The 23,763-nt window shown below is 23.9% G+C and overlaps 1 protein-coding gene across 1 annotated transcript in view; it reads left to right on the top strand.

Moving 5' to 3' along the window:
• LOC129607955 (dipeptidase 1) overlaps window positions 1–23,763 on the top strand; it is a 117,303-nt gene that overhangs the window by 54,523 nt on the left and 39,017 nt on the right. Inside the window, exons 3-7 of the mRNA XM_055519231.1 lie at window positions 4,070–4,202; window positions 4,285–4,435; window positions 19,050–19,119; window positions 19,232–19,288; window positions 19,426–19,545. Coding sequence (XP_055375206.1) covers window positions 4,070–4,202; window positions 4,285–4,435; window positions 19,050–19,119; window positions 19,232–19,288; window positions 19,426–19,545 — 531 coding nt within the window. The remainder of the gene's footprint in view (window positions 1–4,069; window positions 4,203–4,284; window positions 4,436–19,049; window positions 19,120–19,231; window positions 19,289–19,425; window positions 19,546–23,763) is intronic.

Raw genomic sequence — 23,763 nt, 5'->3', positions numbered from 1 at the left:
CCAACAACTACAACAAATTAAATTTTTTAAGCTTGTTAATGCTTTTAACAACATTTTAATCGTTAATTTATTATTTTTATAGCTAACAAGAATACCAAAAATTAAACGTAACGTAAATTTCTTATATTAGCTGCACTAAAATTGACACGTTTTCAATCTCTCTCTTATACCTCCTATTACTGTTATACCCCCTATTTATTAAATAATTTAATACCGAATATATAAACCCTTAATTATATTTAATCAATTTTTACGATATTGTGTACCAAATTGACCATAAACAAAAAAGCAAACTTTAACTCTATGCATTTAAATTTTTTAAACATAAGCAATTTTTATAAACCAATTTAATATTGTACAACAACAATAACAAACTGATAAAAGTTAAAATATCAAAAAATTTAATAGTATTCCAACATTTTATAATCATAAAATTATGATTTGTTTAAATAATTCTCACTATCTCAATTGTAAACTATATAACCTAATTAACTAATTTCAAAAGTGCTTGTTACGAGATAATTTCTAAAAAATACTACCACAGTATACTTAACAATTTATTCTATACTATATTTTTAGAATTAAAATACGAATATATTTTTGTAATGCAAATATACAATGAAATGAACTCTTAATTTCTAACACGAGTAAACTAACAGCAATAATAATATTGATAATGATTATACAATATACGATATAGTAATGATTATTCTTTTATGTAATTACATTGAACCCTTTGTATATTTACTCGCGTTTACATAAAATATATTGTATACATTTTATGTAGATAATAGAATAGTCTAATTTGCATATAATTCACATTAAAATTTTCCATTTATAACGTAAAAAAGGATACAAAATAATAACATTGAGAGGCAACAAAAACTCTATATTGAATACAACAATCAAAAGCAAAACAAAAACAAAAAAGAAAAGTAAGAGAAAATAGTTGTGTTTTTTTCATTTGATTGTGCAAACTGCAAATACATTTTCCGAGAATAAAGAAAATAAATTTCGTGCATACCGTCGTATATTGTAATAAAAATGTTAAAATCTGAAAATATAGAAAAAAGAAAATTTTGGTATTATACATGTGAATAATCGGATCAATTACGATTAAATGATATTGTAGTGCGAGAAATGTTGTAAAATGTCTATATATATATTTTATAGATCTTACACACGTTTCCATAATAAAAGTTCGTAGTTTTAAATCTAGAATGCAGAAATCATTCCAATATTCTTCCTCTTCTTTTATGATTTAATTGAATGTACCTTCATACTCTTCAGATTGAAAATTTGTTGTGTATCCTGCAAGATATAGAAAAAAAAAACCGTGATGAGATTCACATACACATTTATTCACAACTTGAAGGAAGCAATATAAATACCATAAACGAATAATGACATTAGCTTGCAAAATTTCGCACAAGAGAAAAAATTCACCACATCAAACGAATGAAATTATTTTCTCCATTAAATTATGGAAGAAAACAAGTAATTTTCTTCATTTTCCACATTATTATATTGAATTACAAACAATTTCTATATTACAGGTGATTATAAACGAAAAGTGTGAAAAATATCACTTACAATATAAGCTAATTTACATAAGCATGATAAAAAGAAATAAGCGAAATAAGAAATGTTTTTCCGTTTTAAAATAATAATAAAAAATGGGGAACAAAAAATTGTCACAATTTTTCCTGAAAAATATGTTGCCAAACAAGTGAATTTTTTTTTTTTTTAATTTGAGGAGGAACCATGTTTTGTTTTCTTTCTTTTCTTTTCATTTAATTTTATAATGTTATACGAAAATGGAAAAAAAAGAATTAAATTGTACGAAACGTTTCCTCCCGCATTATCAAATGAAGATTTTTTTTATATGTTTTTACTCTGTACACTTTTAAATATTTGAATAACTGTAATGAATTCTTCGAAAAGGATACAATAGTGACCGCAATATCAAGATATTATTATACTTAATATATTCGTTATATTCATATACATTCTTATATACTATTAAAAATCAAAAGAAGTGGACATTTATTTAAAGTACTCGTAATGAGAAAATGAAAGTATGTTAAAAGAAAAGGGGCAATTTAATTTTAATTTCAAAAATGGAAGGTTTACCGCACTCGATTTCAACTTCTTTGAGCGCTTCATTCCGAGAAGTATTTAAGTTGTTTAATAAGTAATGCAAAAATACGTTTCAAACAGCTATGTTGCTAATAACATTAGCCCTCAACACTCCTATAACACTTTTTTTTATCACTTTTGAAAAAAAAAAAAACAAGAAAAGAATGTACGAAATTGGCCGACGGTTGTGGTGACCCGAAGTTTTTGACATTCTCTTAAATATTTAGCCATATCCGCTTCTTATATTTTTAATATTAACAATTGTATTTTGAATGTGCACGGAAACCTATGCCATCATTTCTATTCTGATTCAATAATGAAAATTTTACCACATCTTTTCAGTTCCGATCGCGTTTCTTCGTGTAATAAATATTGTGAGAATTCATTGACATTTTTGGAGGGGTTATTTTTCTTTAATTTTGTGCAAAAGGTCTTTCTTTTGGACTGTTGGATACACAAAACTTGATAATAAATATGTGCGTATATAAAAAGGATAAATTTTTAAATAAAGAGAATAAAATTGAATGAAGGGCAACAAAAATATTCATTAATGCGAAAAATCACAACAAAATGAATGGTTGCTTCCTACTGCGTGTTCGTCAACGCAAACAAATTATGTACGTTTTAAATTTTTTTTCATTTTATTTTTTGTTGAATAACGACAGCATTTTATATTCATGGAGTAAAATGTTTTCCAACTATATAAGTTTTTTTTTTTTTTTTGAAAAGAACTCATTTTTGTTTTCGTTTAAACGGTTTACTACCTATTAAATATTTTGTTGTCTCTGTACACAAAAAAAAAGAGTGCAAAGTATGAATGTCACATTTAATGCATGGACGAAACACAATAAGCAATTCTTTTGTTCGCAAATCTTGTTTTTTTCTCTTTAATAATTAAATTTTTTTTTTTGATTTTGCTGAAAATAAAATGTCATATTTTATACACCTTCACTTAATATGTAAATATTTTTATTTTTTATAGGTAAGAAAAAATGTTTTCTCTTTTGCTCTTTAATAAAAACTATGGGAGACTTGATGGGGACTGTTCTACTGTAAAAATTATTTTCTCCTTAGCAGCTATTTTATTTTTGCTTGCTTTTCATTCAAAGTTTACCTTAAAAAAATTATTTAATTTTTAATTTAATTTATAATTGCTTCTTGGCTTTAAAATCTCTAGTTATTTGTTTTCATTTTTAAATTTAAGAGTGAAAGCAAACTCGTAGTTTCAACTTAACAATTACATATATTTAAATTAGACTATACAAGCTATATATGCAAATTCTAAATGAAATGAACGCAGCTAAGGATTAAGTATTGTTATACAAGCATACACAATACAAAAATTGCTGGGTCGCGACTCACCCTGTGATATTCACTTGAATTATATTATGGTGTTTGTTCACAAATTTATTAACATTTTGCAAATATTAAACCCTTTGATACGATATTGTGTATGAGGTGCTATTCTTGATAAATTTACGAAAATTGTAAGATAATTTAAAGAAAAAATAATTGCTAAAACACTTGAGTTGTGGGAAGAAAAACAATGTTATTAAATTTGACAAATTAAAAACAAAACAAAAGGTTGAATATATTCATATGAAATTCACTTTTGTTAACCTCATGAATGATAACATCAATGGATTCACTTAAATGACTGTTTTGTGAACCAAGAACTTATTGAATTTTTGGGACAGATTTAAAATAATTTTTCAATTGTGAGTATGTTAATGTAAGCTTTTGAGTTGAACTGGACTAAAAGGAACTTATGTTTATTGAATTAATCCTTCTTAATCTAATATATATAAAATTTTGTTCATAATGAAAATAAGTCTTATATCATACCTTAATATAAAAAAATATTTAACAAATTTTGATAAATATAAAAGAAAATTAAATTATAAAATAATTTTATTTAATTTTATTACAGTTTTGGTCAGCTTATGCGCCATGTTCATCACAGCATTTAGATGCAGTTCAATTAACTTTAGAACAAATAGATTTAATTCGCCGTTTAGTGAGTCAATATCCAAAACATATGTCACTGGTGACAAGTGCATCAGGTAAATTCATTTTTGTTTTCACAACCATAGAACTGTGCCCCTAATAATTCAAACAAATTTTTGATATTTATATAATATATAGGAATAGAAGAAACGCACAAAGAAGGAAAAATTGCCAGCCTAATTGGTGTAGAAGGTGGACATGCTATAGGGACAAGTTTAAGTGTATTAAGAATGTTTTATCAATTAGGTGCTCGATATTTAACATTAACTCATACGTGCAATACACCTTGGTAAGTAAACATTTTATAAAACTTTTACTAATATTTTAGTTACGCTAAATATAAAATTGTTATCATTTCATAAATTTTCTAAGCGTACTTACTTGTTAAACCAAAAATCTTGAAAATATACACAATTTATGTGTGATCTTGTAAAATGTTGCGAAAAAAATTTGTTATTCTGTGGGTTTGTTCTTTCATTTTTAATATCATTTAATCCAAATTTTTTGACATTTTTGTAATAAAACTTATAAAAGTTTCTTTTGAATTTCGTGATTATATTAAAAGTTAATCTTTTAATTCGTTGTGTGTTAATCGTTATGATATATATACTTTATTACACACAGATATACCAATATATTTTATATTTTATGTGATGTTTAACATGGAAATTCTATATAGCACCTGTGATATTATTAGCTGTATACTCGTAATATAGTAAATAATACCACAGGTGTTAGTAAGATTAAAAGTATGTAATAATATAGTTTGAAACTGTGTAATGAAAAGTGTACATATATAGTTTGAATACAATGTGCTTATACATAAATGAACATATAAACATATGTGGGTTATAAAATATGCACAGGTTAGTTGAAATAAAATTAATTGTCAGTGCGTATTGCACTATAAAATAATAAACGAATTAACACCTAGATACATATAAAATAATTTAACTGTTATAAATTTTAAAGTTCTAGAAATCTAATTATTCTGTTTAGCCCATTGGGTTGGGTATTTTTGCATAATTAAGTAATACAAATTCTCTCCATTAAAAGTCGAGGGAAAATATTTTTAACCTCAACGATTAAAGATTAAGAAATGTATTGTTTTTTAGATCCAAATTAAGAATCTTTGGCTTAACAATTCTGAATATATCCAAAAAATTTATCTAAAAATACCAATTTTCTTTGTATTTGTTTCAATTTTTTTTTTTTGTGAAAGTCGAATTCATACTTTATTCGTTCTTATACAGAAACCAAGAATTTACTTGATGAAATGGCCCTTCTATATTAAAAAAAATGTAGTTCAAGTTGATAAACTTGTATTTTTAATAAATCTTTGGTTAGGATTTTAACTTTTACTTTATATTATAAGCTTCACCACATTAAAAAAAAACTACATCCTTATTGGTTTTTTTGCAAAATTATACCCGATTTATTTATTATAAAAAAGCAAGAACTTTTTCCCTCTGTTCAAAGTTTCATATTGCACCCCACCTGAACCCTATTTTCCTAATCACCTATAGGTACGTCATTTGTTTCTTTTAATTCTTGCCTTCTTCTTGATTATATTTTTCGATTTAAAAGCAATATTATTTTTTTATTATTTTATTTTTTAAATAATAATATTATTATTTTGTTCATAATACATACATACATATCTATTTTTTAATTTCACCATATTATTATCCTTTTTCTATATTTGATCAAATTTCTGCTCTAAATGCAAAATGAATTTATGTTGAAGATTTGTTCTGGTCGTTAACTTAACTGAACTTTAACAGTTACAATTTTACTTTTATTTCTTTCATTTTCATTTTTTTTCTTCTTTAATTCGACTGAAAAAAATAATATGTTAAGGTATGTGTACATACATGTACACATGCAGACACATATACAGTGACCATATTATGTAATATTGATTGTTATACAAATGTATATTTGTATACATCTTAACGAAAATTTTCCATTACGAAGAAAATCATTTTTTATATAGAGAAGAAAATATTTCAAGTAGTGCAATAAAACAATAATTTTATTGTTTTTTTTTTCTCTCCCTTAATGAGAATGAAAAGAAAATGGAAACAAAATGGAATTGAAATAACAGTTATAGTATAGTACTTTTTAAATGGAAATTTTATAGTAGTTATATTTGAAAATTTTACATTTAGACCCTTGAAACTTGGAGTACGAAGAGTATAACAATTATTATCAATCAATCATATACTGATCACGCTTGTTAATTGTTGCTCTTAGATATAAAATCATTTAAATATCTTAATCTTATTTTCATTGAAGCTCATTTTACTCTTCAATATATAGGCACTCTTGGTAAATTTAATTTCGGAAAATTTCAATTAATTAAATTTTAATAAATATCAAGAGTGTAATTTTATTTTAATAAACAACAATAGATTGTATACTTTTGTTAATTACGCACTTAATTGAATTTAAAATTTAAAAAATTTTAGAAAAATATTCAGAAATTGGTGTGAATTGAAAATTATTACTTTGAATTAAATTAAAATTAATAATCATTTTTTAGGTTGATTTTTGTGAGAAAAACTTAGTGAATTTTGTTGTGAACCGGATTATTTATATTTACCGGTATTTAGGTTCTATTGAATTTTTTTTAAAAACAGAACTGGCTTCCATACAGAATTAATTTCATTATTATAGAACCAGTCCAGATTCAACAAAAATTTAACCAGATTTTCTGCAAAATCTAAGAGTCTCCTATTCTGTAACATGAACTTATTAAAAGCTGTAAAAATATTTCGTAAGCATAAAATATGGTAAAAATAAAAAAAAATTCTTAAAATTTAAAATATTTTCAAAAGTTGCAATTAAAAACCTATAAATTGTATGTTGCAACTTTCTCAATTTAAAATAGATTATTAAATTCTTTGAAATTGTACAAATTTTTTTTTCCAGCAGCAATTCTCAGTTATATAGGCAATATTATTTTCAATTCTCATCATTTAAATATAAAATTTATGGTAATTTTTACTACAAAACCTTTATGAAAGTGAGCAAGTAGTTATACAAGTTCTAATTTATTATAATTTTTTCACTTTAAATTTTAAAGAGTTCAGCAATATACTAATAAATATGTCAGTATCCTACCCACATAATACTATGATTTTACATTTTGTTATACATTGAAAATATTCACATATATACAACATTTTCATTACATTATCATTTGGTTGAAAGATTCAGTTCATCCTTTTTTAACAAAAAAAAATCTTGATGTATTCAAAAAAGCAAAAATATTTTAATATACCTTTTTTTTTTGTTAATATTGGACATAATAATATCCTTTTTGACGTCCAAATATACAAAATTATAAAAAAGGAAAATTCAAAAAAAAATTTTTCTGCTTAATCATTTCTTTTGTACACACATTATAATACACAAGCATTATTTCGAATAAAATGAGTACCTATATGTTGAATATACGGTTATTTACCTGGTGGGTTAATAATGATTAAGCAGTTACAATAGTGATAGCTAGAAAATAATATTTAACACTTTGTTAACAGAAATTATCTGTGTTGCAAAATTTTTTTTTTGAAATCATGTTCTTTATAGTGTCGAATAAAACAACAATTAAGAAAATTAATATTGCAATTTAAAATTTGTGGTATATGAGTTATTTAAGTAGTATAAAAAATTTTCTATTCAAGAAGGTATTAAATTTATGAATGGTGTTCTATTAGAATTTTTTTAGTAATTTAAAAGTAAAATTTTATTTTATTATCAATCGAAAGATTTTACTTGAAATTGAGTTTTAATTTTTCAAATTTTTCTTTGAAAAAAATCTGCTAACCCCAATTTCTCCAAAATATTTTTCAAATATTTTCACTATAAAGGCAGAATCCAAAAGCTGCGAATAAGAAGTTGGATTATATTTAATTTTAATTATTTAGTACCGTAATTTTAGTGGTGTGACAGACAATGTTAACTAAACTCAAAGAAATTTCAGTGAAACTAAATTAATTTTTTTTTCATTTTCAATATAATTCAACAATTTAGTCAAACAATCAAAATTTTAATATTAATTTTAAAATATTGTTACCGCATCATAAATAAATCACTATTATATTTTAAACAAACTGATATACACACTCAAAATTATAATTGGTCACAAGAGAATTCAAGAGAAGCAATTTCTGTGTATAGGTAAAATTTATTGAATAAAACCGATCATCAATGCTTTGCCGGCTTATTATAGGATTACGGGATTTATACGAAAAATTTTATTTTATTATAGTCTTTTGAATTATTTTTGAAAACAACAATCATATAAAGCTCATATTTTTATAAATTTTTATTATTGTCTTATTTCAAGCTAAACGGAATAGAACCTTAAAAGAAAATAATTTTTTATTTCTGTAAATTAGAAGTTATTTTCAAGTGTTCAGTTAATAAAATAATGAAATTCATTGAAATCGAAAAATTACAGCTATAATTATTAATATTAATAAGTTAACTGTTATACATTATATAATAAACTTTGCAAAATACAATATTTAGATTTTGAATAAACCCTGCATTTATAGCACAGATTTTTTCAATTTTGCATTTAACATCAATAATAACGCTTTCATACTAGATAGTTAAAATTTTTGTTAATTTATTGTTGCAAATTTATTGTTAGTTCATAAATATTTACTTGATTAATATACACTTACAATTAAAATTATAAATTTCTAATAAATAAAAATTTCAATAACTCAAAACCCATTAAACCTTAAAATATTTATTTTATCTTAATTTAAAATAATTTTCTTCACAAAATTTACTTTTATTTTATATAGAAACTTTAAATTGTATGTCCATAAATTATGTACAGTTTCTTTTAAGAAAATAAAAATTTCCATATCATAAATATTCGTCTAATCTTAATTATAATTAACATGATAACAATTAAAATATTGGCTAGGTCAATAACAAAAAAATCGATTTTTATTCTATATAATAATAAGATTATATACAGAAATTTTATGTTTCTGAATATTCTATATAAATATTAATAATATCCTGGAATTACATAAATTTAATGTTGCAATGTATGTATCTGTATGATATTTACATAAGCAATTTAGATAAATATATAATTTATTGCCAATTCAATTATTAATTTATTGTCCAATAAGGATTTCTGGTAAAATACCATATAGAAACAAAAATGTAAAAGGTAAACAAATAATAATTTAATATTAGACCGATGGTCCATATGAAAACTAAATTAAAATATAAACGATGTATGGGTAAGAGTATGGGTAAGAAACTGCTAATTATATTTTATTATCACGTACATAAATTAAAATGCTAAAGTAATAATGCTCGAATTTCCATATTTTGTGTCAAAATAGAGTTGAACAATAATATTTTGGATTTTTATGAAAATTTTTATTAGCAAAATATACTATCCAACATTTTCTTCCTTATTGAAGTCTTATACGGAAAATATTTCATAATTCTATACACGACAACAATACACAAGTATAGTTAAGGGTAAACAAAATTTTACTTAAAAATTTTAAATTACTCATTAAATTAATTTATTGTTGCAATTAAACAATTAAATGCATGTCTCATGAAAAATCTCAAGGATTTTGTTTCATTTTTTAAAGGGTTTTCTTTTGTTGTTATAATAACAAAACAATCCTTGAATAGAAACCAAAATTATTTTATTATTTTATAATGAATACCCTTTAGTAAAATGTCATACATAATGTATATATATTTATATATAACTATTACGTGTACTATAAATTTTCTATTGTAAATAGAATGCCCCTAATAATATTCTGGTCTTCAGGAGAAAATAAAACAAAAAAAAACGAATCCTTGTTAATTTTACTTATAACAATAGTAAAATTAGAATATCTTTTGTATTTACGTAAACACAGTTACAAGATAAAGTATACATTTATAAAAACGGGGAAACCTTAATAACATAGTAAAAAATTTTCAAGCAAATTTTCATGTTTTTCCCATCAAATCTATTATACTACATGTTATATGTAAAAACAGGTAAAATATATTATAATTCAAAGTGATGTGAATGCTGTATACAAACACTCTATTTCTCGCATACTTCAGATTCATAAAAAATTCATTTCTCAATGCAGAGGTTATAAGTTTTCACTAGACCGAATAATATAGTACAGTTATGCATAATAATATGAATTTTCCCTTATATTGTTATTCTATTTTGCTTTTCACCCAAAAAATATGTCATTGCCAACATAAAATACCCTTATGAAAATAAAACTCTAACACACAGCACCACGATTTCGTTTATTCTTTTTGAGAAAATTATTTAAAGTTTATATAAGAAAATTTTGGAATATACAAAGTGCTACTATTATACATAAACACATTCTATTATTAAAATTTATTAAATAAAATTAATGAAGCTGGAAAATTTTAATTAAGAACAAAAAAAAAATAGAAAACATCAAGTTGACTTGTATTGACTTAAAAAGAGGTAGAGAGAAAGAGCACTTGCCAGCACATACCTCTAAATATTCTCATATAATATAATTTATAATACGAAGGGGTGGAATTTTTCTAATAAATTAAGCAGTTATGTCGAATCCTTGTCAAAAAAAAATTTTTGTTTTTACGAATTAATTTTTAAAAGGGGTTTTTCAATTAAAATTTCAAAATAAAGGAAAACCAACTCTTTGGAAAACTTTTAGAAAAAGTCTTATATAGAAACTAAAATATTTTAGTACATTGAATTTAATATTTCAAAATCTTATACAAGATATGAAAATCTCAATATTTTTAATCAACAAAATCAAATTTAAATATCCAAGAAGATTTATTCATTGTTTGTGTTCGATTTCGGCTACAAGTGATTACAATTGCTCACTCAGATACTAACTGCAATAAATAAATTGTCGAATTAATTTTCAATGGGCATTTTATGAAATTAATAATAAAAAAATTTTGAAAAGTCTAGGCAAACTGTTCGTTCGTCCATTTACAAAATTTCTACACCCTTGGAGATAGAAATTACATATGTAATTTCATATAAATATATTTTGTGTTACAATTTACCGTTATCTAAAATCCGTTTTTCCAAATTTTTGACATTGTTTTTCTTCTAGACGTCAGGTTGTAGAAGTCTGAAATTTTAAAAGTTCTTAGGTACTAATAAATAGTTCGTTCTGTTGAAAGAAAATTTCTTCCAACCACCACTCCCTCTCAGGTTTTCGTCTCTGGGAATTTCTTAAATTACAATTTTTGGGACCGTATATTTCGGAAACTGCAAGTTTTCCCAAATTTCTATAAATACAGGATGCTAACGGTAATTTCCGTGCCATTAAAATATGTATTTTTTTTTTTCTTAAAAGGGCAATTAACCCTTAAATTCGAGCATTATGTTAACCCTCGATTATGTCAATCCTCCTAATAATGTTTATCCTAGAGATATGCAATTTTTGAAATGAGGTTGTGTATGAATGAAAGTAATTTTCATAAAGGAGTAAATAACTAGATTGTTTTTAAAAGCAGTTTTTTTCACATGCTGAAGGCAAAATTGCTACATTACAATCCATCAGTTTCACCTAACTTTATTATTCAGCTTCATTGTAGCGTCACTATATGAACTACACATATATTTTATTAATAAACAATTTTTATCCAAATATATACAGTTGCGTCAGTTTAAATTATGTAATAAATTAGGTTTGTATGTGTAACAACTTTTACAAACCTACCATGATCATATTATTCGTATTAAAGATACCACCTTATAACTGGTACTACTCTCAATAAAACATAAATCTTTACATTTCTATACAAAAATATTTTTACAACTCATGGACAAAAAATTGACTTTAATCATTAAAAATAACAATTATAAACAGTTAAAATATTTGCAAAATTTCAAGGAGCTATATATATTATATACAAACTTTTTTATGGCCAAATACAATGTATAATAAATTCTATACAATGAATAATAATTATTAATAATTTGTGTACAATTCTTGTACAGACGACACTATCTATATTATGTATTCAAAAAAAAAAATATATTCTTACTTCTTTCTCTATGTACACTATTAAACACGAGTAACACTTTTATTTCATTACCGGTCTAAAAATTAGTCTCTAGACAGTATAAGATTTTAAAGAATGAACAGAATATAAACGAGATATTTAGATAATAGAAAATGTCATTCATTGTGACATTCTGTTGTTTTTCTTTTTTTTTTTTTTCATTTTATTTACTTTGATTATACAATGTTGCTTTGCTGTGGCTTCAGTTTAATTTAAATGCGAGTGGGAGTTAAAAAAAAGATTTCAGGCACGAAATTATTATACAAAAGAACTTATAATTTACTTAAATATTATGTGATATTAAATTTATATGTTCAACTGTTATACACAACTATATACATATAATATAAGAGCAGATACTTGGTGCCATAAAATAAATTTGTATAATAACAACAACAGCTATATATAATGATATATTTTATGACTTAATATACAAAATATTTTGTTCGCTCTAAAGATGAGAACTTCAAAACTTTAATTATTTAATTTGTAATATACAAATTTACAATTTATTTTTTATTCTTCTCTTTATTTTATACTTATTCTATATACACATACATATTAGATATACAGTGGATTACAATAACACTTATTTCAAAATTATATAAAAAGGATTTAAAAATGATAATTTAAGATTGCTACCATAGTGAAATTGTTATAGCATAATAAATGAAAACTGTTATACGATTCAATACAATAATAGCTAACTGTTATATAAGACTGTTAAAATATTTTTGAATTTTTGGTATTGTCACACCAGGAATATGTGTATGGCCAAATTTCGAATTATTTTTTGTCGGAATAAAGATTTTATGATGATTATCAAGTGTTTGCGTCATATTGAGAGAAAAATTTTGCATTTTGTCATACTATTCATTTTTAGTTGTATTGAATTTTTAGAAAAAAAAAAAGTACCATAACAATTTTTTCTAGCTTGTTGTTGATATTACTCAAAGTTGGCCTATAATTGAACACATTCATTTTCATAGTGCTCAAATATTTTCCTTTTTTAATATTTTAACATCTGGTAACCTTAAGTAATATAATACTTATAATATAAAATATAATAGTGTAATAGTACTTATTTTATTCTATTTTAGGTAACAAAAATTTTATGCCTAATGATTTTTAATTGCGGTATTTTATGCACGAAGATGTCAAGGATCCACATAATAAAATTTTCCTCTTTTGTTTTCGTTATTTCAACAAAATAGAGAATGAAAATTCTTAACTTTTCTATTGTTTTGTGGGTATTTTTTTTTCTTAAAGCAAAATAGAAAACAATCTAGTAGGAGACAACCAGCCGCAATATTAAAATTTTCTATAGAAATTTTTGTTTTGTTTTATGTATTTCTTTCTAGATGTAGTTATAAAACATAATATTTGCTGATTGAATTTTTCTTCTAAGGATAATATTGTACATTATAAAGGCATTTTTTAGAATAAGAATGCTACTTACAATATATAAATCGTAAAGCAAATGCATTTGTTTGGTTGAGCGATTAAAATGAAGAGCAAAAATTCATTCTACCATTAAGACAGCGTTAGTAACTCAAATTAGTTTGCAGGATTCTCTATACCGATAAACTCAATAAGTTCGTTTTCATGAATGAAACAATTCCAAATTTCAATATTATGCCGTCCTCGTTCAGAAATCATAAATTTGTTAAAGCTTTGTGATAAATGAAATATTTAACTTTGATAATATACTGGACACGTAACTTGAAACCTCTGTGCCTGTCCGTTTCTGATGTGGAAGAGAAGGCGTGTCTTGGGGCCTTATTTTTACGATGACCTGGGGGATCTTTCCGAAATGTCTCTTGCGCGGCTTTTGGGATTAGCCAGAGACATCTCGGAACCGCATGGGGGTTGCCGATGGGCCATTTTCTGTTGGCCTAGTGCATGGGTTTTGCGCGGAAGTACGGGTGGAACCACCTCTCTTACTTACTTACTTACTTACTTAACTTTGATAATTAATAAAATTTATGGCTGGTGATCACCTTTATTTAATATAGGATCAGCATAACTATAAAATTCTTGTTTAAGTGAAATCGCTTTTCAAACGATTAGAGACTAGTCTCAATAGTGATCTTTTTAAAATTTCAATAGCTAAATCACTATTGAGCTTAAGTTTCTATAAGTTATTTAGTATTAAAACTTTAATATTATTATTATTAATTGTGAATTGAATAAGAAGAAACCAACAAGAAAACAGAACGTATCTATATACATACATACATACAGAACGTATTTACCTATAAAATTATACAAACTCAGTTTCTTCACAAGAAAAAAATATTTATTATATGAAGATGTGAAAAAATTCACGCCATAAAATGCTGTCATAATAACTGTTATATTAAGCGTAAATATTATTAGTCTCTTTCCTTGAAGCGTTTTCACATCTAAAAATAAAAGTATCATTAAAAATTATTAAATTTTCATTTGATATTTTAATTTTAGAATGACAAAAAATACAAATGATTTAAATAAAATATGATACTCCAATTTATTCTGATATTTATGTAGGTATTTTAGTCATTTTCAAGTCCCATGTACTCTATATCTCGTAATTATTTAATTCATCTGATTCCCTAAAATAATATCAATGATCATTAGCAATTAAAGGCTATTGTACTCACACTTAACAATAAAAAGATGTGATTTATAAATTTAATTTTTAATTCTTACAGAATTTAAATCGAAGCATTTATTTTATTAAAAATATCATTTAAAAATTTCAATTACACCGAGAATAATCTTAAATTATATTAAAAATAATAATAATTTAAAAAAATTTAATAAATAATAAAGAAATTAAATTGAAAATTCTTTATAATTTTTTTTTTATAAAATTTAATATTTTTAATGTAAATTATTATTATTGCTTTTAAAAAAAAAAATTTACAATTTTCTTACATAAATAATACCAATATAATATTTAAGTTATTAATTTTTTTCAACTTATTACACATTGATTTTGTAGGACTCTTATATGAAAAAACAATACAGAAAAACAAACCAGGAAAATTCACAAAATATCCTTGAACATAATATAGCATTTCGTTATACAACACACATGTTTAAATTTAATGAAGAGTCTATATGTTTAAACTTATTTATATGCTAATACACTTAATACTATGTAGACATGTAGATATAATAACATTATTAAAAACGTGTATATTGAGTATATTGTGAGTGAATATTATATTAATTTCCCTAGAGTAATTTATTGAATTATCATGTAATAATGTTTAACATTTTGAATAAAATATCATAAATTAGGGGGAATAATAAAGTAAAATAAATTAAATTTAATACATTATTTTAATTTAATACATTATCCTAGAGAATATAATATTATAACAGTATATATAACATAAATGTATATTATATTATTATATACACATGTGCATAATATTTAAAATGCATATTATTTCAAAATATTAAATTTAATATTTCAATATAGAAAAAAATGTTAAAAATAATAAAAACCATATTTTATACGCCAATGAATTCTATATTAATTTTAACGTGTGTCTTTTATTAAATCGAACAACTATATTAGATATATTATATAATTATTAATATGTCATATGAAATTATTTGTTTATGAAATATTTTATTAATAATTATTATTTAGCATGCGGTTATAGTAATTTACTATGGTAGTGGCAGGCATATTTCATTATGTTTCACAGTAAAATACAATTATTTTTCTTGCCATTGATAGTTTTAAAATTTCGAATACTTTTCGAAATTGATTATTTAATTAGGAAAATCATTTATCAATGAATTCCTTGTTAGCATACTTCCTATAGTTTCATTTTATATGTTTTATGGCTGCAACAGAGTGTTGAATGAATTTTAAGAATTTATTTAAAAGAAAATCATGAAAATAATAGAATATATGGCATAATATTACCACAATATTACAATAATACTCTTTTATGTAAATTAAATAATTATAGTAGTAACATTCAATAAAAATTCTACACAATTTTATAGCACAAAATATTCTTACTTGTTAAATTAGTTCAAATTTTAATAAATTTTGTTTTTAATAAATATTGTGCATTCTACTACATATTCTACTGGACAAATAGCTTCATATTTGCAAATATCATTTTCGTAAAAATTTTTCTATCATCATTCCATTTAAATCTAATCAAACTAAAATGAAATTTTAACTTAAACCATTAAATGAAGCAAATGTCATTATCCTCATACAATAAACCATAAATATAATGATTTCCTATATAGAAACATAAAATGAAATGAAGAATAATAGACTTGCCAAATCAAATTATTAACCTAATTCTAATTTTTGAATGTATATATGTAGGTAATTATAGAAGAATAAATCCCAAAAAAATTAAAATTACATAAAAAATTGGAAAATAATCCTTTTGTTTATCCTTTCCTATTAAATTCAAATTAAATAATGAAAATATATTTTGGAATTATATGCACATATTATTATAGATAATCGGAAACTTTCAAAAATTTTCACCCCTCTATACTCAAGGATTAATGCTTTTTTTCATTTATACTATACTACATTAATATGTACACGTATATATCATGTAAGTATTACTCGTAGATTGCAAAATTTTGTGTACTCTTTAAAAATTATTCTTACACAATTTGTAGTTTATAGCAGCAATATCCGAAATTAATATTACCAGAAATATTTCGAAAAGATTATTTTCAGAAATTTCATAAACATTTACAAGTACACTTCTATGATATACATAATTATATATATATATTTATTCATCTGCATACTTTCTAATTTTCAATTCAAATTATATATTTTTTCCATGCTCTTTCTTTTCGTCACCATTTTACTATAGTGTATGCTTTAATATCCAAATTAATATCGTACATACAATCTTTTCAGTCACCCTATTTTATCATATTCAAAATTCAAATTAAATGTTAAGAAATGCATACGAGTATTAGTAAATATAACAGTTTTTGAAATGATTCGATCTTCTATAGAATATGATGTAAAGGTAAAATATGTCAATTGTCAGGTTACAGGTACCTTAAATTATAATATGGGTATTCACTACAATTTTCTTATAATTATTTCTATATGTAAAAATTTCATACAGGTAATAAAAGTTAATGTATATATCTACTGCACTTCGATATATGTGGATATACACAAAGCATAAGTGTATGCAAGATGTCTCCTCCGGAGAAATTTTTACTTGATGAGAATTTTTGATTTTATTTACTTCTAAACGAGTAGATTTTTCTAGGACTTAGGAATTTATAATATTAAATGATAAAATATTAGGCTATGCAATAAAACTTCAAATTGTTAAGATTTTCGAGTTCTGCTCTTGGCATAAAATTTGAAAAATCGGTTCTGTAAAAAATACCAATGTATCGCCACATAAACCTTTTATTGTATTATGTATAGACCCCTAGAAGTTAATTTGAATTTGTGAATTTTGTACAAAATTTTTTGAGATTTAATATTTATGGCACCAGATGCAAGTTATGAATATAAGATCCTTACTACATTTCCGAACAAACATATCGGTAATCCGATGTACTTTATAACACAAGAATGATCGCATTAACAAAGATCTTCTCTTTTAAATGAGACACGCTATGAATGAGATACGGTCGTTTTTCCAGTAAATATTTAAGGAAACTTTCTATCAAAAGTTATCTTTTATAGACTGATATTGTACGTGAAGGTCCTACATTATTTCGTTTAAATGTATACATACATACATCCGACATATTATTGACATTTGAAAATCAAAATATGCTAAAAGAGAAGCAAATAAAAAAAAAATTGGAACATTTTCATTTCGTATGAAAAATAATTTTTTATTTGAAAATCGAACCCAACATTTTCATTCTTCTTTACCAGTATGAATCTGTTTCGGTCTCCTTTCCTATAAGATTTTTTTTTTCATAATTGTTGTGTAGTAACTACCCTTTATGTATATTTTTACGTGTGTGTTGGTTTTTATGTCATTTTATTAATTTAAAAATAAAAGTTTTTTGGTAAATATTGCAGATATTTTTTTCTTTGGAATACTGCTATGTAGATACAGTGCTGTTGAGAGAATGTCACTTTTAGTACAATATTTATTCAAATAAGTTTGTATGAGACTTATTATTTTGGAAATCAGAAAAAAATAGGAAAACGGAACAAATTGTAATTTAAAAACTTCAGTTGTCATGCAACTACATAATAAAATTAATATAAAATTGTGTATGAATGTATGTGTTCATCTGAATTTATAATTTTTATTCCTATTTAAATGTGTTGGAAGGATTGATTTGATATCCAAGTTAAATCCACGAATTGTCTTCACGAATTGTATACCAATCTGAAGGACATCAACCTTGTCATAACTATGTATACATGGTATTAAAAATGATGATATAATTAGCGGTTTTTGAAAAATTTTCAGTTTTTCAATTTAAAATTTTGTGTACTTGAAAACGGTAAATTTAACACCAATTATCAGCATACTATTATGTAGGACTATCAATTCACAAAGAACACAACTTTGCTTTAGCTTCATATGCGTTAGAAAGAATTTTTTCAATCTGATTTTTTAACCTTCAAAACTACTCCCAGATGTTCGTGTCTCCCTCCCCCTCACCTCCCCTCGTACGGGTTTGTTTCAAAAAAACTCAAACGAATCGACCGGACCATCCTGCATAAAAATAATTCTATGTTTTTATCATAGTATTTTTTAAAATTAAAATTATTGCATAGCATACATAAATACGAGTATAACAATTATAATGAAATTCATATTATTTTATTACAGGGCAGACTGTTGCAAAGTAGATGAACCTGGAAAAGTTCCTCATATTGGGGGACTATCGCACTTTGGCACAGTAAGTACATATTATTTGACAAAATACATATGACACGTTGTCATAGGTTCCTTATTTTAACAATATTAAATTTGACAATAATTTAATTTTGTGTTTTTATTTCAATTTACAGCTAGTTGTATCAGAAATGAATCGTTTAGGAATGATTGTCGATTTATCACATGTATCGGTAAGAAATCACAAAAAAAAAATTTATTGCATTGTAATGGTACAATGTTTGAAAAAAATTTTCAAATTCGATCCCAAATTGTCATATAAAGAAATTTAAGCGTATCTGATATAAAAATCTAACTTCTTAATTTACAGGTTCCAACAATGCTTGATGCTATAGCATCATCGAAAGCGCCCGTTATATTTTCACATTCTTCAGCACATGCGATATGCAACAGTTCAAGGAATGTACCAGATCATGTACTAAAAAAAATCGTAAGTATTAATATTAAATATTTATAAAAATATAATATTGAAGTGTACAACAATGTTCCCAACATATATTTAAAATATTTTGAAAATTTACATGAAAATATTACTTGTCTTGACCGTGGCCAGCATAAAACAGAAAATGTATTTTAAAATTATCATAAAACGATTTATAAGTTGGCTTGCAGCAATTATTGTAAATTACAATTTGTAGTGGGTGAAGATTTTTGAAAAAAAAAATCAATAATTTTAGGTAGGTGGATGCTTACCATTCAGAAAAAAATTTTTACTTTGTAGGTGTTTAAGTGCTTTACACTTAAACTATTTGATTTATAAGCATTCAAGTCATTAAAATTATTATTAAATCGGAAAAAATTACAATATTCGAATAGTAAACCTTAAATACAATGCAATATTGTCAATTGTTATAGGTTATAATAAATGCCAACCACAAAAATTTAAAAATTTTTGATATTATCTTTAAGCCTTTAAAATGATTTATTGAGAATCAATACAGAAATGAATGTGGGTGGTGTTGTGATCTTTTAGTGATTATTATCAGGATATAAAATTTTTTGACAAAAAATATTCTTTGACATTGAAAATTTTTGAGTGGGTAGCTTGAAATATTGAAAAATTTTTAATATAAATTTTCCTTCTTCTATAAATGAAGTTGAATACAAGCAAAATCGACTTTTTTCTTCCATTATTTTACACCATTATTTTTATAATATTGCATTGATGAACGAAAAGTAGAAAAACTCTATATTTATTCCCTATATCCTTTAAGAAATTATGAAATTCATTTCTTATTCATAGTTAAGTTTTTTGCAAGCAAATTGGAATAAACTAATTTTTCATTAAAATTATACGGAATCCTAAAAGTATGCAAATTTTCATATTTTATTTTACAATATTAATATTGAAAAACAATAAAATTCAGAATATATGAAATTTACAATAAAAAGTTAAGAAAGTTTTTCATGCACTTAATTTGTAAATAATTTAAATATGATATTTTCCCCAAATATTTATCAACATTACTTTGGAAGTCACAAAATTTATTGTTAATTAAGCCACAGGTTCTTATAGAATTACTAGTTTTATCACAAAAAATGTTGATTTTAATTGGCAAACCGCTAACAAACAGTTTCTCTTTTGTAAGATTTTTCTCTTTTTAAAATTTTTAATTGGATGCTTTCACATAAACACGTATACATATGTATTTCTGTATACACATACATATTTTTATTTACTTAGAAAATTTTACTTTAATATTAATATTCTTATTAACAAAATTACAACCATAGAAAGGGTTAACCATAATAATTTCTAACATCAATGTACTTGGACCTGATTAAAGTATAAATTTTATCTATATGTAAAGGTTAAATATAAATGTACGTATGTATATTCTACTGCAAAATCAAAGTAAATTATTTTTCTTGACTGATTTTAAATATTGCATACTTAATTTTTCTTTTTATTATTTTTTTTTTATTTATAATTTATTTCACTACATCCATTATGAATTTTATTTTGATTAATTTGTTCTTAACTATGCAGATTACGTCATATAATTTTAAATTGGAGCCAAAAATAATCTTCTATTCTAGATCATTATGCATATTTATTATTTAACTCAAAAAAAAAATGAATAAAATAATTAAGATTTTTCTTCTATAAGTAGCTGAAGAGTAAGAAAGAGTTCATGAAAAATAAAAGGAAAACTAGTTATTTGCAATTTATAATTTTCATTTTAAATATTCTTGGAGAATTTTTTAAATATTACGTAGAAAATAAATAACGAAATAAATTTCGAAAATAAAATGGAAAATGCAGCAAATAAATTTAATTTTTATTTGTTTAAAATAACCCGTTCGTTCCCTGTTAGTCTATATTTTTGGAATATGAGCAAAATTTTATTAAACTCAAAATTGTGGGAAAGAAATCTTCATTGTAATGAATTCAGGAAAGTCTCTCGATGGTAATTATTAAACATTTTTCAATTGATTATGACTAGAGTAATTTTTACACACCTATCTAATGTTATTTTAAAAATTTTTCCATGAAAAAATTAATCTTCCCCATAATTTTTCAATAATTTGTTAAATTTTTAAAGTTATTTCAAATTTACAAATAAAGAATTTAAACCTCATCTTTTTCAAATCAATTTTATTAACAAAATCAATATTCTTTCCAGATATACTTAAAAAAGATTTTGCTCTTTATACATACTAAGTTCAAAAAATTCAATTTTAATTTGACCTCTATAAAATTATGACTAGATTTTATCCCATATTACAAGTATTGCATAACGTATCGATTGAAAAAATTGTAATAAACTAAAAAATAAATTTTATAAAAGAAAATTTAAAATAATTGAGAATATTTTCTAATATTCACTATACTTGCAGTATTACAAAAATCCAAAAGAACAACAAAAAAAATTTAAGAAAAAAAAAGAATCAACAAAGTTGAAAAGGATATACACTTCACTTAAATAATTAAGGTCTTATTTTGCTATTAAAATTAATTTTTTATTTGAGATTCTTACAAAAAAACCCCCATTAAATTTTTAAATTCACTTAAGATTTCTTATTCTTATATTTTATGTATACAACCATTCTTGACCAAGATTCTTTAAGCAATTAAATCAACATCTTTCCTTATTTTTATCCCACAACCAAATAAAGAAAAGGAATAAGTAAGTGTAGGTAATAAAAAATTTATAAAACTTTATTTTATAGACTGCGGTATTAATGAATATTCTATTATACAAATAAATTGTATGCTTGACTATTATGTAAATTGTATCAAACATATACATACATACATGTATACAATTGTATTTTATGTTGGGGCCGTAAAATTTAATGCCTTATAAAGTCTTAAAAAAAATTTAAGTGTCTTAAAAATCTTAGATTAAGAAGTTTATATTAATACTAAATAAAAATTGTAATTTACATTACAGCAAGAACACATTGTATTTTTTATCATACTCAAGTTATCTACATTATATTTTACATTAGAGGCACTTTATAAGTTTACAAAAATTTCACAATCATTACATTTTTATTAAATATTCAAAGAAACATACTATTTTTCAACAAATATGGTTTGTTATAAGGTTAGTAATAAACTTGTTCTGTTATATTCAGAGTACTTTTTTAATTGAATACTGGAGTCGGTGTTTGTTTTGGAGTCTCTGGAATTGGAGTCTCTTTTAATTTTAATTGAATATTGGAGTCGGTATTTGTACATATCAATAACCCAATTAGAAATATTTTACCAATTATGAACAATTTATAGTATAACAAACTACATATATTATATAAGATCTTAATAATCCGAATTTATTTATATGAAATAAAAATCAACAATAGTTCTAAACCAGTGATTTTTCATCTGCTTTCAGATCAGGAGACGCATAGTTAACTATTCCTCTAATTTGCGACTTTTTGTTGATAAAATAGAATCTACTTCATTTTATCCATTAGACCCGTAATCTCCTTAATGTACCACACCCTTTGCTAATGTGAAAATGCACTCTCGCACCCCAATGAAAATTCGATTCTTTTTTTTCTACATAGAAAACAAAAATTATTTCAAAATTCAGAATTTATACATATATATGACATAAACAGAACATACATACATTTGTTTATATTTTTCTATTTTTGTGTCTTATTCAAGTCAATTGAATGTAGAGTTGTTGTTTGAATCTTATTTAAAACGCTTTACGTTAGTTTTTACTGAAAATTTAAAAAAACTTCTCGCACCCCTGAAATTGTCTTCTCGTATCCCGGGCGAGATTATTTTCTCGTATCCCCGGCAAGGTTGCCTTCTCGTATGTACACCCCCGGTTAAAAATTACTGTACTAGAGATTAAAAAACAGAGTAATTCAGTAAGACTGTGACGGTTGCGTAATAAAATTTTTATTACAAAATGTTTTTATACTTAAAAAATCTTGCATTACAAACTTTTATTAGCATATTAACAAAAAAAAAGAATGTTGTATAACAAAATGAAATTTTTGAAACATCTTTGAATTTAAGAAATTTACGCCAAAATTTTTTTAACCCTCATCGTTTTCTTCAATATTTTCTATATTTTTCCTTATATGCGCGGCAGTTATGGCTGGTTTTTTTTGACTCAACTTATCCCATTATTAGTTTTCCATTTCCATTTCTGCCTGTGATCAAAAGCACTTAAAAACTAAT

Source organism: Condylostylus longicornis, unplaced genomic scaffold (assembly GCF_029603195.1).
Source record: "Condylostylus longicornis isolate FDR11 unplaced genomic scaffold, ASM2960319v2 ptg000030l, whole genome shotgun sequence".
NCBI classification, from domain to species: Eukaryota; Metazoa; Arthropoda; class Insecta; order Diptera; family Dolichopodidae; genus Condylostylus; species Condylostylus longicornis.
Note: the sequence above shows the minus strand (reverse complement) of the source record. Positions and strands in the feature narration are given on the sequence as shown.